The sequence below is a fragment of the Xyrauchen texanus genome, chromosome 40 (genome assembly GCF_025860055.1).
Source record: "Xyrauchen texanus isolate HMW12.3.18 chromosome 40, RBS_HiC_50CHRs, whole genome shotgun sequence".
In the NCBI taxonomy this organism is placed as follows: Eukaryota; Metazoa; Chordata; class Actinopteri; order Cypriniformes; family Catostomidae; genus Xyrauchen; species Xyrauchen texanus.
The window spans coordinates 26,838,578-26,858,195 of NC_068315.1; the positions used below are offsets into that span (position 1 = coordinate 26,838,578).

Consider the following 19,618-nt stretch of genomic DNA (forward strand, 5'->3'; position numbering starts at 1 on the left):
ACAATTTTAATTGTCACAAATTGTCAGTTTAGAGACAGATTGTTTCACTTTTATTTCACTATATCACAATTCCAGTGGGTCAGAAATGTACATACACTAACTGTGCCTTTAAGCAGCTTAGAAAATTCCAGAAAACATTGTCAAGTCTTTAGACAATTAGCCATTTAGCTTCTGATTGGAGGTGTACTGAATTGGAGGTGTAACTGTGGATGTATTTTAAGGCGTACCTTCAAACTCAGTGCCTTTTTGCTTGACATAATGGGAAAATCAAAAGAAATCAGCCAAGACCTCAGAAAATGCCAGAAGGTACCACTTTCATCTGTACAAACAATAGTACACAAGTATAAACACCATGGAACCATGCAGCCATCATACCACTCAAGGAGGCACATTCTGTCTCCTGAATGATGTTGATGAAATCGTAAAAGGTAAACTTTTAAAAGTTAAAGCTACATTTGAAAGTTCTGCTTCACGTAAACATCTTATTCATATTATAAAAAAATACTGGACAGAATTTATAGTTTTAATTATCATCTTAGTATTTTTAATAAGTGTTATATTATGCCAGTAGGTTTTACAGATCATAGTATGGTGCACTGTAAGTTTATTTTAAGTTTTTTAAAAACTAAAAGTGCATACTGGCATTTTAATACTGACCTTTTAAATTATATATATTTTTTTAATCTTTTTGGAAAGTTTATAGTATAACAAACTCTGTTTTTTCTTCAATACAACAGTGGTGGGATTTTGGCAAGATCCAAATAAGTTTACTCAGCCGTACACTCTGTTTTTTGGAAAAAGAGATAATTGAATCTCAACGATTAGCTCAATCTACTGGTGAGCTTCGCTATTTGGAAGCCTACTCAAAGAAGAATGCTAAGTTATCTGATCTACTGGGGTATAAAGCACAGGACGCTCTGGTCCGTTCACGTTTTCAAAGTATTGACCAGATGGATGCACCATTCAAATACTTCTTCAATCTGGAAAAAAGAATGGGTAGAAACCTTTTATTCATGCACTGCGTTCTGAAGACGGAGTGCTTTTGTCTGATCCTGCTGATATTCGGGAAAGGCAGTTCTTTTTTTATCAAAATCTTTATAGATGTGAGCTCAAATCAGTGTGTTGTGTGGAAAATGTTTTCCTTGACAGTCTACCAAAGGTATCAGAGAAGGCAAATGATGACCTCGCAGGAGTTTTGACCCTGGGAGAATTTCATAAGGCCCCGCAAAGCATGGAGTCTGGGAGGGCTCCAGGAGTGGATGGCTGCCCAGTTGACTTCTATAAGGCTTTTTGGTTGGAGTTGGGTGCAGATCTGCTGAAGGTACTCAATGATAGCTTGTCAGAGGGTAGGCTGCTGTTGAGTTGCCGAAGAGCGGTAATCACTCTTATTCAAAAAAAGGAGACCTTACTGATATAAAAAACTGGCGACCTGTCTCACTTCTAGGTAGCGACTATAAACTGCTGTCCAAGGCATTGGCTAACAAATTGGCTGGAGTATTCGGACCAGACATATTGTGTCCCCGGTAGATCTATATTTGATGATATTTCTTTAATTCTAGATATTCTTTATGTCTCTAAATTATTGAATTTAGATTGTGGCTTGATATCGTTGGATCAGGAGAAAGATTTTGACCGTGTTGAGCATTCTTATTTGTGGAGTATTTTAAAAGCTTTTGACCTTTGCAAAACATTTGTTGACATGGTCAGAGAGTACTCTATTGTGATGTTGAGAGTACACTGAAAATTAATGATGGCTTATGTGCTCCATTTCAGGTTTTTAGAGGTATCAGACAAGGCTGTTCCTTGTCTGGAATGTTGTATTCCATAGCTACTGAACCTTTGCTTCAACAAATAAGTAGTAATTTAAGTGGCTTGGTTTTACTAAATTGTAATAATAGTTTTTGTTTGTCAGCTTATGCTGATGATATTGCAGTAATGATCAACAGACATAGCGCTGTGCAGATTTTACTTAATTTAATAGAAGATTTTAGAGTGTTGTCTTCTGCAAAGTTTAACTAGAAAAAAGGGATGCTTTAATGTTGGGACAATGGACTGATGGGAAACCTTGCCTTCCTGATGGGTTCTGTTGGGGTAGAGGGGGTATAGAATAATTAGGAGTTTATTTAGGAGATGACAGTGTGTTACAAAAAAATTGGGAGGGGGTTTTGGAAAAAGTTAAAGGACACTTGGAAAAATGGAAATGGTTATAACCAAATATGTCCTATAGGGGTCAAACTCTCATTGTTAACAATTTAGTGGCATCCTCACTTTGGCATAGATTGGCATGTGTAGACCCTTCACCACAGTTTTTAGCTGAAGTTCAAGCTGCCCTTTTTTTGAGACAAACTTCACTGGGTCCCACAAAGTGTTTTATACCTCCCCAAAGAAGAAGGTGGGCAAGGTTTGCTTAATTTACAAAGCAGGGTTGCTGCTTTTTGTTTAAAGTTTTAACAAAGATACAATTTTTGAGGTTTTGTATTGGATAGACCCCTCTTTTTAATGGATCCAACAAAATTGGGGAGTTTTTTTTCATGTTCATAAGAACTCATATTCTCTCCACTGGCTATTACAAGAACCTTTGATACTTGGGGTCCGTCTGGACATTAATACGCACTGTAATTTATCAGGGTTCATTACCTTATTTCAGGAATCCAGGGTCTTCAAGTTTGGGACATTTATTGACTTTAACTGGACCTCACTTTGAGAATGTGGAGGCAGCATCCAAACATCTGGGAATCAGATCTGCTCGTGTATTTACTCAGTTCTTGACAAAAATAAAATCATGTTTTACAATTGAAGAGGACCACTTACTGAAATACTTTTTTACAGGGATAGTACTCCTGATATTGAAGATCCCTTTCCATGTTTAGTTGTTCAACCCAATCTTGATGAATGTTTAGGTTTTTTGCTTAAACCATGTGAATCTTTGTTTTTAGATTTTTTTTTGTTAAGTGAAGGCAAAAAGCTGTATAGAGCCTTTGTTTTGGTTTTTAATAAGAATGTGTTTGATCAAAAAATTGATACACCATGGCGTTCTGTTCTGAAACTGAGTAATGATGTAAAGCCAGAATGGAGATCCTTGTATAAGTCAACATTATCTAAGAGGGTAGGTGACATTCAGTGGAGAATTCTCCATGATGCCATTGCTGTCAATTCTTTTATTTCGGTGTTAAATCCAGAAGTCAGATCTGCATGCCTGTTTGTCTTCAAAGGGAGACTGTTTTTCATGCATTCATGCATTGTTTAGGAACATTTATTTATGAAGGTAAAAGAATTGTGTTGTAGGTTTAATGAAACTTTTTGTATTGGGACTTTCATTTTGGGTTTTAAGTATTTTCAGAAAAAAAAACTGTTCAATTTTATTTTAGGCCAAGCTAAAACGCCTAGGTTACGTATATGTAACCTCCGTTCCCCGATGGAGGGAACGAGATGTTGTGTCAGAGAAGCGACACTTGGGGTCTCTCTTGAGCACCGATATTCACCTCTGAACTATGAAAAAAGGCCAATGAGAGTTGGCAACCAGTATTTGCATGTCCCACCCCCAGACATACGGGTATTTAAGCGGCGCAAATATGGGAGTTCATTCAGGATTTTTCTGAGGAGCCGAAAATGGTTCCCTCCATCGGGGAACGGAGGTTACATACGTAACCTAGACGATCCCCTTCTGTCACTCTCTCCACGTTGTGTCAGAGAAGCGACACTAGGGGTCCACTTAAAAAGTGCCATGCGCTGAGCCGTGTACGTGAAATGCTGATACAGGAGCGAGCAGGTAATCTTACGTGCAGAACGACCAACTGTCTCAGGCTGCACGTACCCTTCCCCAATGCCCCATTTAAGCCATCAGACTCCTTATCGTTACCCTGGAGGGGGGAACAAGGTGATGGCCGCCAACATGGGAACGAGCCAGCCTGGCTGTGCTTCTTTTCTCTCTATGTTTCTCGCATAGAGCAACTACGGCCGGGGCCCTTACACACATTGAGGGAAGGGGGTCTTAGCCCTCATTCAGGGCGGAGAAGACCCTGCGGAGGCCACACCTACCCGGGAGGGGAGGCAAATTTTAGTGGCGCATACATCAGATGGCCTATACTTAGGACCTATGTGGAAAAGTTGGTGCGGTGATAGATCCAGCCTTGTAGAGGGAAGCATACAGCACGGCGACCGAGGCAGCTGTAACTGCCTAAGGGAGACACGGGAGTCAGCTCATGAGGGGACAGTACCGTGGCATTACACACAGGGGGAATCCGAACAGGAGGTCTTACCTGTGGAGCACCTATACCAGTACAGGGTAGCTTGCGGTTCCCGCAGTGGTTTGGGTCGGCGAGTTCCTCCGCTGAACTGCGGACCCGCGAGGGCTAGGGAGGAGTCAACCAGGGCCCAAAAAATGGGATCTCCTGGGAACAGAGGCGCACTGTTTTCCCTTGGTTAGGGGGAAAGGGTGCTAGGCGCAAGCGGTTCACCTGGTCAGATCGTCAGCGTGCTACCGAGTTCTACGGGCTCAGACCTGAGAAAACACGGGACGAAACTGACTCAACTCGGAGATTATAGAATCTTGCAAAAGTGTTAGGTGTTGCCCAGCCCGCTGCTCTACAGATGTCTGCTAAGGCGGTGCCCCTAGCCACTGCCCATGAGGACGCAACACTCCTGGTGGAGTGAGGTCGGACCTGCAGGGGGGGGGGAACGGCCTGGGTGTGATAAGCCAGGGAAATGGCATCGACAACCCAGTGGGCAAGTCTCTGCTTGGAGACAGCGTTCCATTTCTGCTGTCCCCCAAAGCAGATGAAGAGCTGCTCAGAGTGTCTAGCGCTCTGTGTGCAGTCCAGATAGATACGTAAAGCACGTAGTGGACACAGCAGTGAAAGGGCTGGGTCTGCCTCCTCCCGGGGCAGCGCTTGCAGGTTCACTACCTGATCCCTGAAGGGTGTGGTAGGAACCTTGGGCACATAGCCCGGTCGCGGCCTTAAGGTCACGAAAGTGTCTGCCGGACCAAACTCCAGTCACCTGTGCAAGAAGGCTCACTGGGGGGTAAAGCGTACTTGTGCAGCCCCGTGGGCCAGCTGTGCACCAGAGCATCTGTCCCAAGAGGAGCCTCTGTGAGGGCATACCAGAGCGGGCAGTGGGAGGTTTCCTGGGAGGCAAACAGGTCTACCTGGGCCTTGCCGAACCTGTCCCAAATCAGCTGAACCGACTGGGGATGGAGCCTCCACTCTCCGCTGGGCAAGCTTTGTCTTGATAGCGCGTCCGCTATCACATTGAGGTTGCCGGGGATGTGAGTGGCGCGCAGTGACTTGAGTCGCTGCTGGCTCCAAAGGAGGAGACGACGGGTGAGCTGTGACATGTGGAGGGAGCGTACTCCGCCTTGGCGGTTTATGTAGGCCACCACCGTGGTGCTGTCTGTCCTGACTAGGACGTGCTTGCTGCGAATTAACAGAAGAAACCTCTTCAGGGCAAGAGAAACAGCCAGCAGCTCTAGGCAGTTGATGTGCCAGCGCAGCGGGCCTCGGTTCCACCGGCTTGCGGCTGCGCGCTCGTTGCAAACGGCGCCCCAATCCAGTTTGGAAATGTCGGTCATAACCAGAACACGTTGGGACACCTGCTGCAAGGGCACTCCTGCCCTTAGAAAGCAGAGGTCTGTCCAGGGTTTGAAGGCTTGGAGGCAGGCAGTGGTAACTTTCACCTTGTGCGTGCCGCGGCGCCATGCTCATCTCGGAACTCGAGTCTGGAGCCAGTGCTGAAGTGGTCTCATATGCATCAACCCCAGCGGCGTGGCCGCCGCGGAGGATGCCATATGCCCCAGGAGCTGTTGGAAACGTTTTAAAGGGACCACGGTGCCTGGCTTGAAGGAAGCAAGGCATTTCAGCACTGACTGAGCACGCTCGTTGGAGAGACGTGCTGTCATTGAGACTGAGTCTAACTCCAAACCAAGAAAAGAGATAATCTGGACCAGGGTGAGCTTGTTCTTCTCCCAGTTGACCTGAAACCCTAAACGGCCGAGGTGCTCGAGCACCTGGTCTCTGTGTGCGCACATTAATTCCCGCGAGGAGGCCAGAATGAGCCAATCGTCGAGGTAATTGAGTATGCGTATGCCAGCTCCTCGGAGCGGGGCATCTATTTTTGATAGATGAATGCTTTAGTGATGGCCTGCCTTACAGTTTGTCTACCCCTGTTCCACAGTGCACCAATCCATGTGTGTAAGTGAAGATGATCACATTAATTGACTGTCATTGAGACATTGTGTCACTCTTTGTGTTTATCAGAAAGTACTTTTGCTAAATGTTTCAAACATCTCAATTGGTAATCTCACCTTTTTGGCTTTTTCCCAGCTTTGTGCTATCACATGCCATCTTGTAGTAAGTTTATTTCTCCCTTTAGTAGGATACACATATAATATCCCTCATAGCCTAAAAGTTAACCTTAAAAGAATTTGGAGTTTAATGCAGTAGTTAATCACTCAATGACTTGATTTTAAAACCCACTAGATGAATCTCAAAGTATGCCATATGCTTCGTTTTTCTATGAAGGTTGTTTTTAGCAGTCTTTTTGTGTCTCCGGTGATGTCACATGGCCCATAATTGCAAGAAACTCGTGTAATGGCAATCAACAGTCTCCTATAGACATCGTAACCGCCGATGTCCAAGCTGATGCCTGTTTAACCTCTTTCAACTTCATTGGCTATGATGATGACACCACTTTAACTGAGATTATAAATACTGGCAAGACAAGTAGGTTTCTCTTCCTCTCCTGTTTAATTTTACTTTCACATGCTATTGGTTTTATCGTAAATATGAGTTTCCCCACTCGTAAGTTGCGCACGAGTTTCTGAAATGAGCAGTCCTAAACTTTCAACATGGTGAATGACTGGTTATTTTTTTCTAAATGCAACTAATTGTTTTGGTCCCATTCATGTATGTATATCAGCAACCTTTCTATGCATGTTATACAGTTTTACACCTTGAAAAGCTTTTATTTTGGCAAATTCCATTGTCATCAAGCTAACTGAGTGCTATGCATTATGGTGTCAAAGTTCCTCAAGAAATCTGAATTAACCTGGCATTGTCCATGTTTCTCGTTTTTTCGACAAGGCACGTGAACACAACATAGTTGTAATTACCACTTCAGAAGTGCATATGAATGTCGATAGCACATGAATGCAGCATATGTCTCATTTCCACAATCCACATTTACCTCTTCCCCATTATCTTCAGTATGCTGATCAGGAGTCATCTTGTGTGATCTATAATTTCAGAATGTATATACTTGCACATGTTATTTGTATTTTGCTTTACACTTTAGTAAAGGTTCAACTTGATCACAAGAAAATGTATGTGGAAGGAGGTGATCTGCCAGGCGTGTTTACCAGCATACAGTTTCATTTCCACTGGGGTACTGGCAGTGCCATGCCAGGATCTGAACACACTGTAGATGGCAAACAATACCCCATGGCGGTAAGAAAAATTTACTGAAAGTACAACTTTACAACTAGTAATGCTTTGTTGCTCACTTGTCTTGCCCATTGGTTTCAGCTGCACATAGTGAATAAAGCAGTAGCTGATTCACATATATTGGCTGCCTTTGGTTTCTTTATTGAGGTAGGTTTAATTTTATTGCCTATCAATGACGTTTGAGACCATAGTTCAGTTTGTGTTTACAGTCTCTGTCTATGTTTAAAGTATGGTTTAACTTGCAGGCCACTAATGACATTGGAAAACCAGGAAGCTGGAAGACCTTAACCTCTTATTTGACAAAAATTGCCAATGAAGGTACTATAATCTTTAGTAGATTAGCAGATCATCTAATGTAATTTAAAAAAAAGGTAAATGCCCTCACTGCTTAGGTGAACGTGCAGGCATCACCCAATTTATTTCCATGGATGATCTGCTTCCTGGAGTGGACTGGACTAAATATTACTGTTATTTCCGCTCACGGTCCCACGCCTGCCATGGTCTGCGAGCCAGGGCTCTGCCTCCTGAGCCTCTCTCAGCTCTGCCTCCAGAGCTTTCCATGGTTCCGCCTCCCGAGCCTCCCACAGCTCCGCCCTCAGAGTTCCCCGTGGCTGTCCTGTGGCCGCCTCCCAGGCCTCCTGAACCTGTCCCTGCCCCTTGGACTGCCTTCTTGCCCTCTGTGGCCCCTTGGACTGCCTTCTTGCCCTCTGTGGCCCCTTGGTCTGCCTGTCTGCCCCTTGTGCCCCCTTGGACTGTGTGTGTGTGTGTGTGTGTGTGTGTGTGTGTGTGTGTGTGTGTGTGTGTGTGTGTGTGTGTGTGTGTCACAATGGAGTTTAATGAAGCTTCTCCAGCAAAGAAATTGTATAGTCATAAAGCAACCTCTGTCTGCACAGACAAAATTGCTCTATGCTTTAGCCATCTTAATTGTTTGTATTCACCGCTCTGTGGAAGAATGATTTATGTGCGCAGGCACGTAGAGTTTCTTTACAAAGTGACATGGCCAACTATTGGCCTGGCATGCATAATGCAGCCTTCGTCATTTTCATGGATCCGTGTGAACTGGGATCGTTTTGACCAACGTTGTTGTCTGTACGTGAAATGCAAAGGAAAAACGTTTCCGTTTTTAGTATATCGTTGTCGTGTAATCATACCCCAAGCAAGCAGAATTGTCAGATTTTCTACTGTTATCTTAACCTGAAATGGTAAGTTAACTCATGCATTTATATTAGGGCTGTCAATTGATTAAACTTTTAATCCAATTAATTAAATAACATTCAATATGATTTAATATATTGTAAAAATGTATAGTACAGATAATTAAAATGCATTATATTCTTTTGGCACACAAGTGAAGCATTAAATACTACACTCCAAAACGTTGGGTTATTTATTTTACCCAATAGCTGGGTTAAAAATTGGGTTGTTCTGTTGGGTTATTCCCATCGTTTATTGGGTTGTTTCTATAATAACACACCTAGTTGGGTTAATTGAATTTCAGTGGTCGACTAGTGCCACTACCAACAGAAGATAGTCAAGTTATAAGAACGCTTATAAGAATCAAGTTATAAGAATCATGTTATAAGAACGCTTTTCGTTTTCTTTATCAACATACAATAATAGCTGATTAAATTTCCCCTTAAAATGTGCTTACTTGGCTACCGACATAACACTTGCAATAAAGCCAGCCTATTTTCAACTGTGGCGTAGAAACTGTTAATTGGGATGCTCCTCCTCACTTTGTGTTCGTCCCGACACTTTTTTTTTTTTTTGGAAATCATACATTTCATATATTTGAACGACACAAGAAGAAATTGTAAGAAGCCTCGGTTTTAAGACTCATTTTCACCGGTTGCAGACACTGCAGTTTTTCATCAACTGAAAGAAAAGTATATTGTCATTTGTATAGTGTAACATTAAAGTACTTCAAAGCGGAATTATGAAATATTTTATCAAGAAAGTTATATCTGCAAGGCACTACATTATATAAAACAAATTGGACTCAAGATATTACACCAGGGATCGGCAACCTTTTTGACATGGAGTGCCATTTTGTTATTTTCCTAATTAATGGCTGTGCTGATGGATTAATAGTGGTGTTTTCCTTATTACATGACATGTTGTTCTGAAAACAAGAAACAAATGAAACACTGAATGTAGGCTGTCATCCGCGTCTGACCGAAGAAAAGCGGGCGCATTGACTCCTGCGATTAATCGAAAGCTCCAGGCCATGTCACAGCCATACCAGAGACCGCTCCAGGCCATGTCACAGCCACACCAGAGACAGCTCCAGGCCATGTCACAGCCACACCAGAGACAGCTCCAGGCCATGTCACAGCCATGCCCTATGCCCTATCTCGCCATGCCCCCCCCTCAAGACACCCTCCCCCAGCTCCCTACAGTACACAGAACTTATGTCATGTTTATTCTTTTTTTTGTTCATGTGTTGGGGCGTCACTAAGGGGGAGCCACCCCTTAGGGGAAGGGATATTTCATGTTTATTCTGTTGGTTCTTGTTTTTCGTGTCTTTTATTTTGAAATGTGTTCACTTCCTTGTCTAGTCATGTGATTATTCTGTTCCCGCCATGTTTCATGTGTTTTTTTTCTCATTGGTTCCTTTGTTTATTAGTCTTGTCTTGTTATTGGTTCATGTTGTATTGTTTTCAGTCTTGTATTTTCATTTGTGTTCTTGTTAAATTTTTACCCATGTCAATGTATTTTAGCCCTCATGTTTGCCATTGTCCTTTGTGGAGTATTGTTAATGTAACTTTGTTGTTGTTTTGCTTAAATCAAGTCAAGCCAAGTCAAGATTTAGTCAAGTTATGTTTTGTTTGTGTCAAGTCTAGTTTAGTCATATTCATGTTTCTAGTTTGGGTTTTTGGATCTCACTTTTGTTTAATAAACTGCACTTGTGTTCGTCTCGTCATCGTCTTCATTCTTGCCAGCAACGTTACACCATTGCCTACTTATTTATTTGTAATAAGTAGGCAATGTAACCATTTACTTAATTAATGAAAATGTTTGCAACTTTTAATTTAATGGAAATAAAGCATTTTCAAGATATTTGTAACTTGTGCTTTATCATTTATTTACACAGCAATAATAATAATGTCAACAATAATAATAGTACCAATAATACTAGGATGGTTAAAGCAACATTTTGCCCCCCAAATATAAAACCCAACAAATTAGTTATTTTATAACCAAATTGATTGGGTAAAACTTGCTACCCAATGCATTGGGTTAAAATAACCCAACAATGGGTCAGTGCTATATGAACCCACCATTGGGCTATGTGTTGGGTCATTTTTAACCCAACTGATTTTAGACATCTATTTAAAGGAACCAGACATTTATGCATTTGGCTGATGCTTTTATCCAAAGCGACTTACAGTGCACTAATTACAGGGACTATCCCCCCGGAGCATCCTGGAGTTAAGTGCCTTGCTCAAGGACACAATGGTGGTGGCAGTGGGGATCGAACCAGCGACCTTCTGATTAACAGTTATGTGCTTTAGCCCACTACGCCGCCACCACTCATAGTGAGTTTAGTGAGTATTCGAAGTAGATTTAGAATGCAATATATTTATTTCCTTATTATTGAACATAGGCCTATCCGTTATATTGGCCTACAGTTATTCGTCAATCAGATTTATTGAGATCTTGTCTATGGACGTAACTGTGTACACATTTTGGAGTGGTTGCATCGCCTCAAACATAAAATTTTTAGGTCACCGTGTCAAGTTAAACGAAGTTTGCGTCTTAAAACACGTCGAGATCCCGCCTTTGGATTTGTGCTCCAAGCTGTGTTTGTACACGAACATGTTCTCATCTTGTGTTGTCTGCTCTCGGTAAGTGTGATTTGTTCTCTATCTGTATAAGCAGAAAGTTTTGCTTAATGCCCCCTGGAGAAAACGGGTGGTACTCCATGCTTTAATTGCTCAGACGGAAGGAATATTCCTGATTACGGTCAGGGCGCATGATTAATCGCATTATTTTATATAATGAATTGCACAATTAATGTGTTAAATTGACAGCCCTAATTTTTTATGATACTTGATTTTAAATTAACTCTTTGGCCGGACATAAATTAGCATGTAGTCTCAACTTAAATGTGTTAAAGGGGACCTATTATGCAAAATTCAATTTTACATGGTGTTTGTATATAAATGTGAGTCAGCAGTGTGTGTACACAACCACCCTACAATATTAAAAGTCCACCCACTCTTTCTTACATTTCTATTCAAAAACAGTGCGTTTAGGCCTCACCCACGACTCTGACGGACTCTACCTTATTATCATAGATCTTGAGTGATCTACACACAGTTCACCATTTGTTTCCAGATACAGTGAGAAGAATAATGTCTCAGCTTCGTAAGCTTCATAAGTGTTCTGTTGTTGGCTGTAAAAGTGAACATTAGAGTCTTCATGTACTCCCGGCATCAGAGCCACTGAAGATGCAGAGGACAAGTTTAGTTTTTGAAGGAAATGTGCCCCAAAACATACAAAAATATCTGTATGTTTGTGCAAAACATTTTACACCGGACTGCTTTGCGAATGAGTGTCAATATAAATCAGGATTTTTAATTTGTTTTATTTTCAAGCATGGATCAGTACCACCTGTTCATGTTCCAGCTTTATATCCTGAAGATGTAAGTATCGTACTTTATATTTTGTTAATGTTTGCAAATTGCCTTTCCGAATGTGCTTATTAGCTGATTCCACGGCTGATGCAGCTACAGTTACAATTGTCTCTGTTTGTATTCACGGAGACCAGAGCTATGTCAGGGGTGGGGAGCAGCAGCTCATTTGCATTTAAAGAGACACACACTGAAACAGCGTATTTTTGATTCCACCCAAAAAGAGGCATTTACAACATGATATAACAAATGATCCGTGGGGTATTTTGAGCTGAAACTTCGAAGACACATTCTGGGGACACCTAAGAATTATATTTCATCTTGTACAAAGGGGCATAATTGGTCTGCTCTAAGGAGAGGCCACATAGCTAGTTTTAGCAAGTACAAGCTAGTACAGTGAATGTTAGCATGCTCAATGCATGCTAATTGGATTACTCATGCTTTGATTAACTCAATAGCTCAAGTATCAATTTACTGAAGAACAATCTATCAATGTACCTGTCCTCAACTTAATGTCAAGCTCCACTATTCAATATAATGGTAACCCCCCCCAAAAAAACAACTTTAACATGACAAACTCTTCTAAACAACACAAAACGTTAAATGCTAACAAGTATATACTTTACATTCATCTTGCACAAAGACACATGATATGCATTAAACTATTCAGGTTACTCAAAAGGTGTAAGTTTCATGAAATCAAAAGAAAAAGTTCTAAATACTCAGGTTAATTTAATTGAACTAATTTGTATGATTCCTACTCAAAAAAAGTACTATTTTTTTAGGGTTTACAGTGTGTGTAAGACAACATTTAGTCCAAACACCAACAACAATACCATCCAAGGAATTCTAATATGCCTGTGGAGTGTTTTTCTTTTGCATTCGCACTCATCGGCTAGAGCATGCTGCTGTAAATGACCAGAACACTGCCACCTTTGCTTCATAATAGTCCATGGGCCCAGGCCACAATTTTCACTAATTGGTACCACCCAAGGTGGCAAATTCTAGTTTGATTTTTTTTTTTAGTCCATATCTCTAGATGATATTTCAACATGATAACCTTTTGTAAGTGGTAGCTTTGTCACAGAAATTAGCCTTCAATGAGCAATGACACTAACCGTTGAGCCGAAGAATGAAAAAATCTTTAACTTTATTTGAACAGAACATGTCATACAAAGAAAAACAAAATAATTATACCTTATTCATGAACTTATTTGGCCATTGCAAAATGTTTCTGTTTATTCACCATCATCATCATCATCATCGTCTTCATCATCATATTCAACCAGTTTCATGACATCAGTATTCTCCTCCTCCTCTTCCCTCTGATTGCTGCAGGTTTGTAGCTTGCACATTTCTGTGCACTCTAATTTATTGGCAAGACAGGAACAGTCAGGAAGCTGGCAGGTCCATGAACACTTGCAGGCCATAAGCTCCAGAACAGCCATTGGTGCTGGGGGTCCCCTCATCCAGTCTAGCATCAGCATACCTGTACAAATAAGTGGTAGATATTTCTCATCCATTTCGGTGAGGTGTCCAAATGTCAAGAAATTACCTATAGATATTTATACTATTGTATTATTAGTTATTAGAAAATGTAATTATTGTATTTATTATAAGCATACCTTTGTCATCAGTTGTCCATCCATGTCCTTTTGGTTCGGGTATGTCTGGCTGTCCTTCCAGACAGTGCCTCCAGACAGCTGTCTGGTAATTGGCATGCTGTATATGCAGCTTTAAGCAGTCCCTGCAAGGGGGAAGTAGGCTGGACTCCACTTCACCTCTTTTGGTACAGAATAGCAGGTAACGTAGATCGTTAACATCACATACACTAGATGATGGTGCATACATCCTGCAGACAAATTATTCCATTTTGCTGTATAATTCCTCTGATACATCCCAGGAGGTTCCCAGGGATTTGAAGGACTCTTGGAATGTCCTGTTTCCTTTCACAAGTTTGAGAGCGGTAAGTTTTCCTCATCCTGCAAAAGCACTTACGCTATCACAACCCGTAAAGGCATGTACCCCTATAAGAGCATCACATAGATCATCTCCAAGGAGCTGAGCAAGGTTACTGATGTTGATGTACCTTGTTCGATTCTGAGTGCCAGATTTCAGATAAAGGGGGCAGTTTATCTTCTTACAGCATCCAAGACAAAGGATCATGACATCCGTATCCTCACTCACAATAACTGTGGTTTGATAGCCATTCTGGCTAGCATGATTTGCATGTAGGAGCATACGGGTATCGGCCCCTTCATGGGAATATTTCAGCTCTTCAACAACATTCCAGTCTTTTTTGGTCAGACAATAGCATCTCTCTCCACAGGTTGCAAATAGCTGCTTGTCCTGAAGCTTTACCCGGTTCTCTACTAGCTTCCACTGGTCCACAATGAATGTTATCAAGGCTGTTTTACTGTCTGTATTACTTAACAGCTTTCTCCACTGCACTACATTGTGTCCCGGGGCGATGTTCTTCCATTGAGTGCTACTTGCTGAACCACGATTGTATCTCTCAGCATTCTTGATTGATGTTTTCCAGTACACATCAAACACCACATCTATCCGCTTACTGTTTCTTCCTTCGTGCAACATTAGGTTCAATACAGAACTGGCAATCTCTCCAAAAGTCTTGCCATCACCTTTTAGTTTCTGAACAAGGCTCATTCCATCAATGATGCATGCAGAGTGTTCTCCAATATCTTCAACCGATGATGCTGATTTCTCTAACTCTCTTGCAAGAGCAGCCTTATTAGTTTTCCACAATGAGCCATCTGGATTTGAAAGTGCCCAAGGCAATGGACCAAGTGGATGAGCCAGGACATCTTTAATGTGAAGTTCTCTACTTTGCGAAGCAATGATCATATGCCCAAAGAGATTTCTGTCAGCTTTCAAGACCACCTCTTTCTTCTGTGCTTGTTTTACTCTAGCACTTGTCTTGATGCTTGAGAATGTCTTCAGATTCTGTTTTCTCAATTTGTCATGGAACCTGGTTGCAGGTGACTCTTTCTCTAAATGTTCACTTCTGAACGTCTGATATGCCTGCTCTCCAGTCTGGTGAGCTTGCAGCAGATCACTGGCTATGTCGGGTGACACAGCCATTCCTGTGGAAAGACTAATGATATCAGACTGATCTGGACATAGAGGGTTTACCCAGCTTCTCTCTATAAGTTCTACAAAGGCATATACATCTGCTATATCCTTCTCTATCCTGGGCTTCTGTAAATCTTGATGACTGAAACACTCTGTCGACTCATTCCCTGTCATGTTCCTGAGTTGCCTCAGATACTGACTTCTGTTTTCTGAAGTGAGATAGTATCTGGTGACTGCTCCAGTTTTTAGGCTAAAACCCTTGGTTCCACCGGCAGTCTGGGTGTCCTTGTTTACAGTCTCCTCAATTGTCTGGTCTACCGGAATCTTTCCAAAGGGATTGTTCCTGCCCAGCTGGACAGAAAAACCACCCTCTATAAAGTGTGCATGAACACCAGGATGATCCACCTCCAGGCGAGACATTTGAGCATAGTAGTATGTCAAATATCTGGCATAGTTTAGCTTATCATAAGCAAAACACCATGGAATGGTTGCTCTAATTGCTGCAAGATGCACCATCCACCTTCCCTCTCTTGATGCTCGAATAAGACTAAGCAAAATCTCAACCATGTCTACATAAGACATCCAGAAGGCAGACAGGGGACCATTGTTATCTCTAAGGTAGCTAAGGAACTCATTGAATCGTGTCAGAATGCGTTGACATGAATCTTGCTCGAGGGTTCCCTCAAATCTTGAGGGAACCCATCTCTAACACAGGTTATCAACTGCTTGCAGAGTTGCTTCCAAATGAATAAGATCTTCCTTGATGATTCTGTTCTAACCATCTATGAAAACCTTTCCATGCTAGTCTCAGGAAAGCCTCGTAGAGCAGCTTGTGGAGCCTTACTCCTCGATTATACCTGTGACCATCAATGACCCCTGAAATTGAGCCATCAGCTATCACTCCTGCCTCTACACAAAGGTCTCTTAGACCAGCATCTGCAAACCGTTTTCCAATTGTTGCCATGAAAGTACAGGTGGTATGGAAGACTCCCATTGTAAGGATGATGTTCTTGAATACCTCCTGGTGTTTCCATGTAATTTCTTCAGCTTTGGCATATAATGCCTGGTCAAAAACAACAACAATGTTGTTGAGCTGCAGAGACTTCATGATGCTTATCGACTGGTTAAGTACCTCATGTACTGTTGATAACTGTGTAGCAGGAGCATTGATTGTGGGCAAATAGCCAATACTATCTTCCTGTACACTTGTATCATTGTGGGTGAGGATGTTTAACCCAGTCCAGCTGCAAACATCTTTGTTGGAAAGACGAGCCATTAGCCACACTTGGTTTCTGTCTGCTGCATCCTGTAGAAAGGAGGCATGATTAGTGTCAACTGTCTGTATAACAGGAGGATTGGCACGTTCTCCTGCATTGTAAATGGGAAGTACCATCTCTACTGCTTCAATGCTTCTCTTCTTGGTTTTGGGGATGCAAGGCAAAGCTCTGGTGTCAGCAGGATGATCAGCAATAGGCTTTGTTTGCACAGCAATTCCATTCACTCTATGTGATGTCCCTTCACCACTGATTGTCTCCTCTAGTCTGTCTATATTGTCCCATGCCAATGTTGTGAAGAGACCAGGCTTGATGTTTTGTGGTAGTGGGATAGCACCTCCACTTGCTGCTTGCTTCTGAAGGCAAAGGGCTGTGTCAATTTCTTCTACCTGAGAATATGAAACACCATGGCCGAGTCTATTCAGTATCTTTATCAGTTCCACATTTCCGGTGAGTGACTTGACAGCAAAGGGCAACACAATATGTTTTGTAGGCTTGACTTTGCCGCAAGTAACAGCATAAACTAGGTCTTGGCTGAATGAAGCTGTGAGCCTTTTCACCCTCTGGGATGGGTTATTACCTACTTTGGATGAACCTGTTAGGAGTGTCTGGAGAAACTCCACTAGAGATGTAGGAGTGCTATTCATCATCTCAAGATCTGACGCATGTGGTGGCCATGCTTGAGTAATATCTTGATTCCGAATATCACCTCTGATCTTCAGTGCCACTTGCGATATGATGTCTTCGCTAATGCTTGATTTGTGCTCCTTCAGTTCATCTTTTAGTTTCTGGCAAACCTTTACAAGTTCAACCATTGTAAAATTGTCAGGGTATACCAACAGCTTTCCTTTGTCATTTGGTATGATGTATAAAGATTCACCAAATTCAGATTCAACCTTGCGACGTAGGTGTTTCTTTGTAGAAGGTGCCACTTGTGTTACACCACATTCAGCCATTTCTGTCACCAGTTTAGAGGTCAGGTCTGTAAATGGTACCACTGTAGGATGTTCAATCAGTCCTTCCCTAATGTATGCAAAAACTTTGTAGAGTGCCATTCTCTCTGCTGCCTCATAATGACATTCTGCTTGGCCCAAGTTAATTTCACCTTTGTCCATGTCTGTATTTGGATCCTTTGTGTACACCCTGTAGCAGGATCTGTGATAATGACCTTCAGCTGCTACTAGTTCACGACTGACTATGGCTAGCATTCTGTTGTCACCTTTCCTGACAGCCGCTCTCCTGATTGTATCATCAGCTCTCAACTCTGTGCATTTTGTCAAGCTCTCTTTTGTCCTTTGACCTTTCAAATAGTTGCTACATTTGTCACAAAATATACATTTGGCCTCATACACTCTTGATGCCTGTGAACCTCGTCTAGTGGAATTTCTTATGTCTTCTGCAGATATTTCTGCAGAACTTTCTTTTGCAAGGATGCTGTCAAGCAGTTTCTTCATAGTGAAGATGCTACGACATTTCCTGTGATACAATACTGATGGTATACTATCTTCAGGTAGGTCTTTAGCAAGATCAAGTATGGGGCTGTAGCCTCTTATTTTAGCTGCTCTTAGTAGTGTGTTCCATGAACTATATTAGTAGGTTCCACAAGGTTAGAGTCATCATCCGAACAGTGTATTAAACACCCTGGCTGTGTACCACTTGCACTTTGTTCTGCCATACTTCTCTATTTTGTGATGTACCTTGCTCTGCAAATAACAGAAATACCGGTATATCAAGAACAATGAACATTTAATGAACATTTAAATGAACATTTTTGTGGTGCTAAAAATAGCATCAGGACTAGCTGTTTCCAATTATGCTATGTGCTAGTCTGTGCAACAAAGTATTGTGAAGTAATCTGGTTTGAACTCACATTGACTGAAATTTCAGCCGTCTTAAACTACTTCACATCTCTGCATCTCCACACACTCATCAATCTTTTTTTAATTACTCACAAAGTTGTTATTGTATAAAATAGGTATCAAATGAAAAAGTGGACCTTCTGCTTCACAGTGATGCTAGTAGATTGTATTGTAGAACAAAGATGGTCTGAGTAATCTTGATTTGAAAAATATAATTAAAATAAAACAAAGTTGCAATCATCGGTCATTTCTTCACTCATTTTCACACAAAGAAGTGCCTGTAGTCTCCAAGGGTAACACATATCAAAATAAACAGCAGGACTCACCTTTTCAGATGAAAATAGTGGCTTATCTGTACAACGAGGTATGGAGGAGTAATCTGAAACTTTTGAAACTAGCACTAGTCGTTGTTGTTGCATAATATTATTTCATATACAGTACATACATATTTTTTCAAATTGCTAGGTCATGGATTGTCCCACCATCATGGTTCTGATATCACCAGATTACAGACAGTCTTGTCTATCCATATCTGAAAAGATACCCCCCTTAACATCAATATCTTTTGAGATAGATTTACAAATATAACAATTTAGTAGATGCAAAAAAAAATTTCTTTAATATGAAGGCTAATATAAAACGTATACCGCATATATCATGTCAAATTATTGCAAATCTGGATAGCCCTGACTGTCCTGAAAAAATAAACATATAGTATGTATGGCTACCTCTTATAATAGATTTCATACAAACCTGCGGGGCAGATACTGTAGGACGATAATGGCAATAATAATGATTGTCCCAAAATATTAGTAAAGCTACTCATTTGAAAAGGTTATCATGTTTCAAAGTACCTATATGGACTCTACAAACAAACTGGTACCAAATTCTGGCTTGGCCCATGGACTATAAGCGCTCATGTTCCAACAGCTTTTTTTTTTTTTTTTTTTTTTTTGCCAATCACTGTAAATATCATGTGACAGACCATTCTCTATTATAAAGGAAAAACAGAAGCTCTCCAAAACTCTGCTGCAAAGATTAATCAAATATAAAGGGATCAGTGAAAGATTAACTATAATATAATTACGTTTTGGCGATTTATATGTTCTTTGCAAATAAAATAATACAAATAAATAAAAATAATAAAATAAAAACGTTTAGTCAGAATACTTTTGAATGTTGGTCAATGGAGAAACACGCTTCTCTGCATAATGGTGTAGTTCTCTAAATGGTATTATTGGAACCATGCAAACTTTGACCCATTGGTGTCAAACACACCTGAACCAAACTGACTTTAATCACCTGATGATCTTCAG

The 19,618-nt window shown here is 41.2% G+C and overlaps 1 protein-coding gene across 1 annotated transcript; it reads left to right on the top strand.

Annotated features, from left to right (window-relative positions):
- The first annotated feature begins 1,231 nt into the window (after positions 1-1,231).
- Positions 1,232-11,335, top strand: LOC127633332 (carbonic anhydrase 4-like). Its single transcript, XM_052112371.1, has 8 exons — positions 1,232-1,346; positions 6,321-6,347; positions 6,549-6,719; positions 7,291-7,442; positions 7,521-7,586; positions 7,685-7,757; positions 7,832-7,939; positions 11,322-11,335. The coding sequence occupies exons 1-8, from the start codon at positions 1,232-1,234 to the stop codon at positions 11,333-11,335; spliced, it is 726 nt and encodes a 241-aa protein (XP_051968331.1).
- Positions 11,336-19,618: the final 8,283 nt, after the last annotated feature.

Bases quoted from the DNA above. Each gene is read 5' to 3' on its own strand.
- LOC127633332 (XM_052112371.1), top strand. From the start codon at position 1,232: ATGGAGTCTGGGAGGGCTCCAGGAGTGGATGGCTGCCCAGTTGACTTC. The intron at 7,443-7,520 runs GTAAGAAAAATT...CATTGGTTTCAG, and splicing joins GCAAACAATACCCCATGGCG to CTGCACATAGTGAATAAAGC. The intron at 7,587-7,684 runs GTAGGTTTAATT...TTTAACTTGCAG, and splicing joins CCTTTGGTTTCTTTATTGAG to GCCACTAATGACATTGGAAA.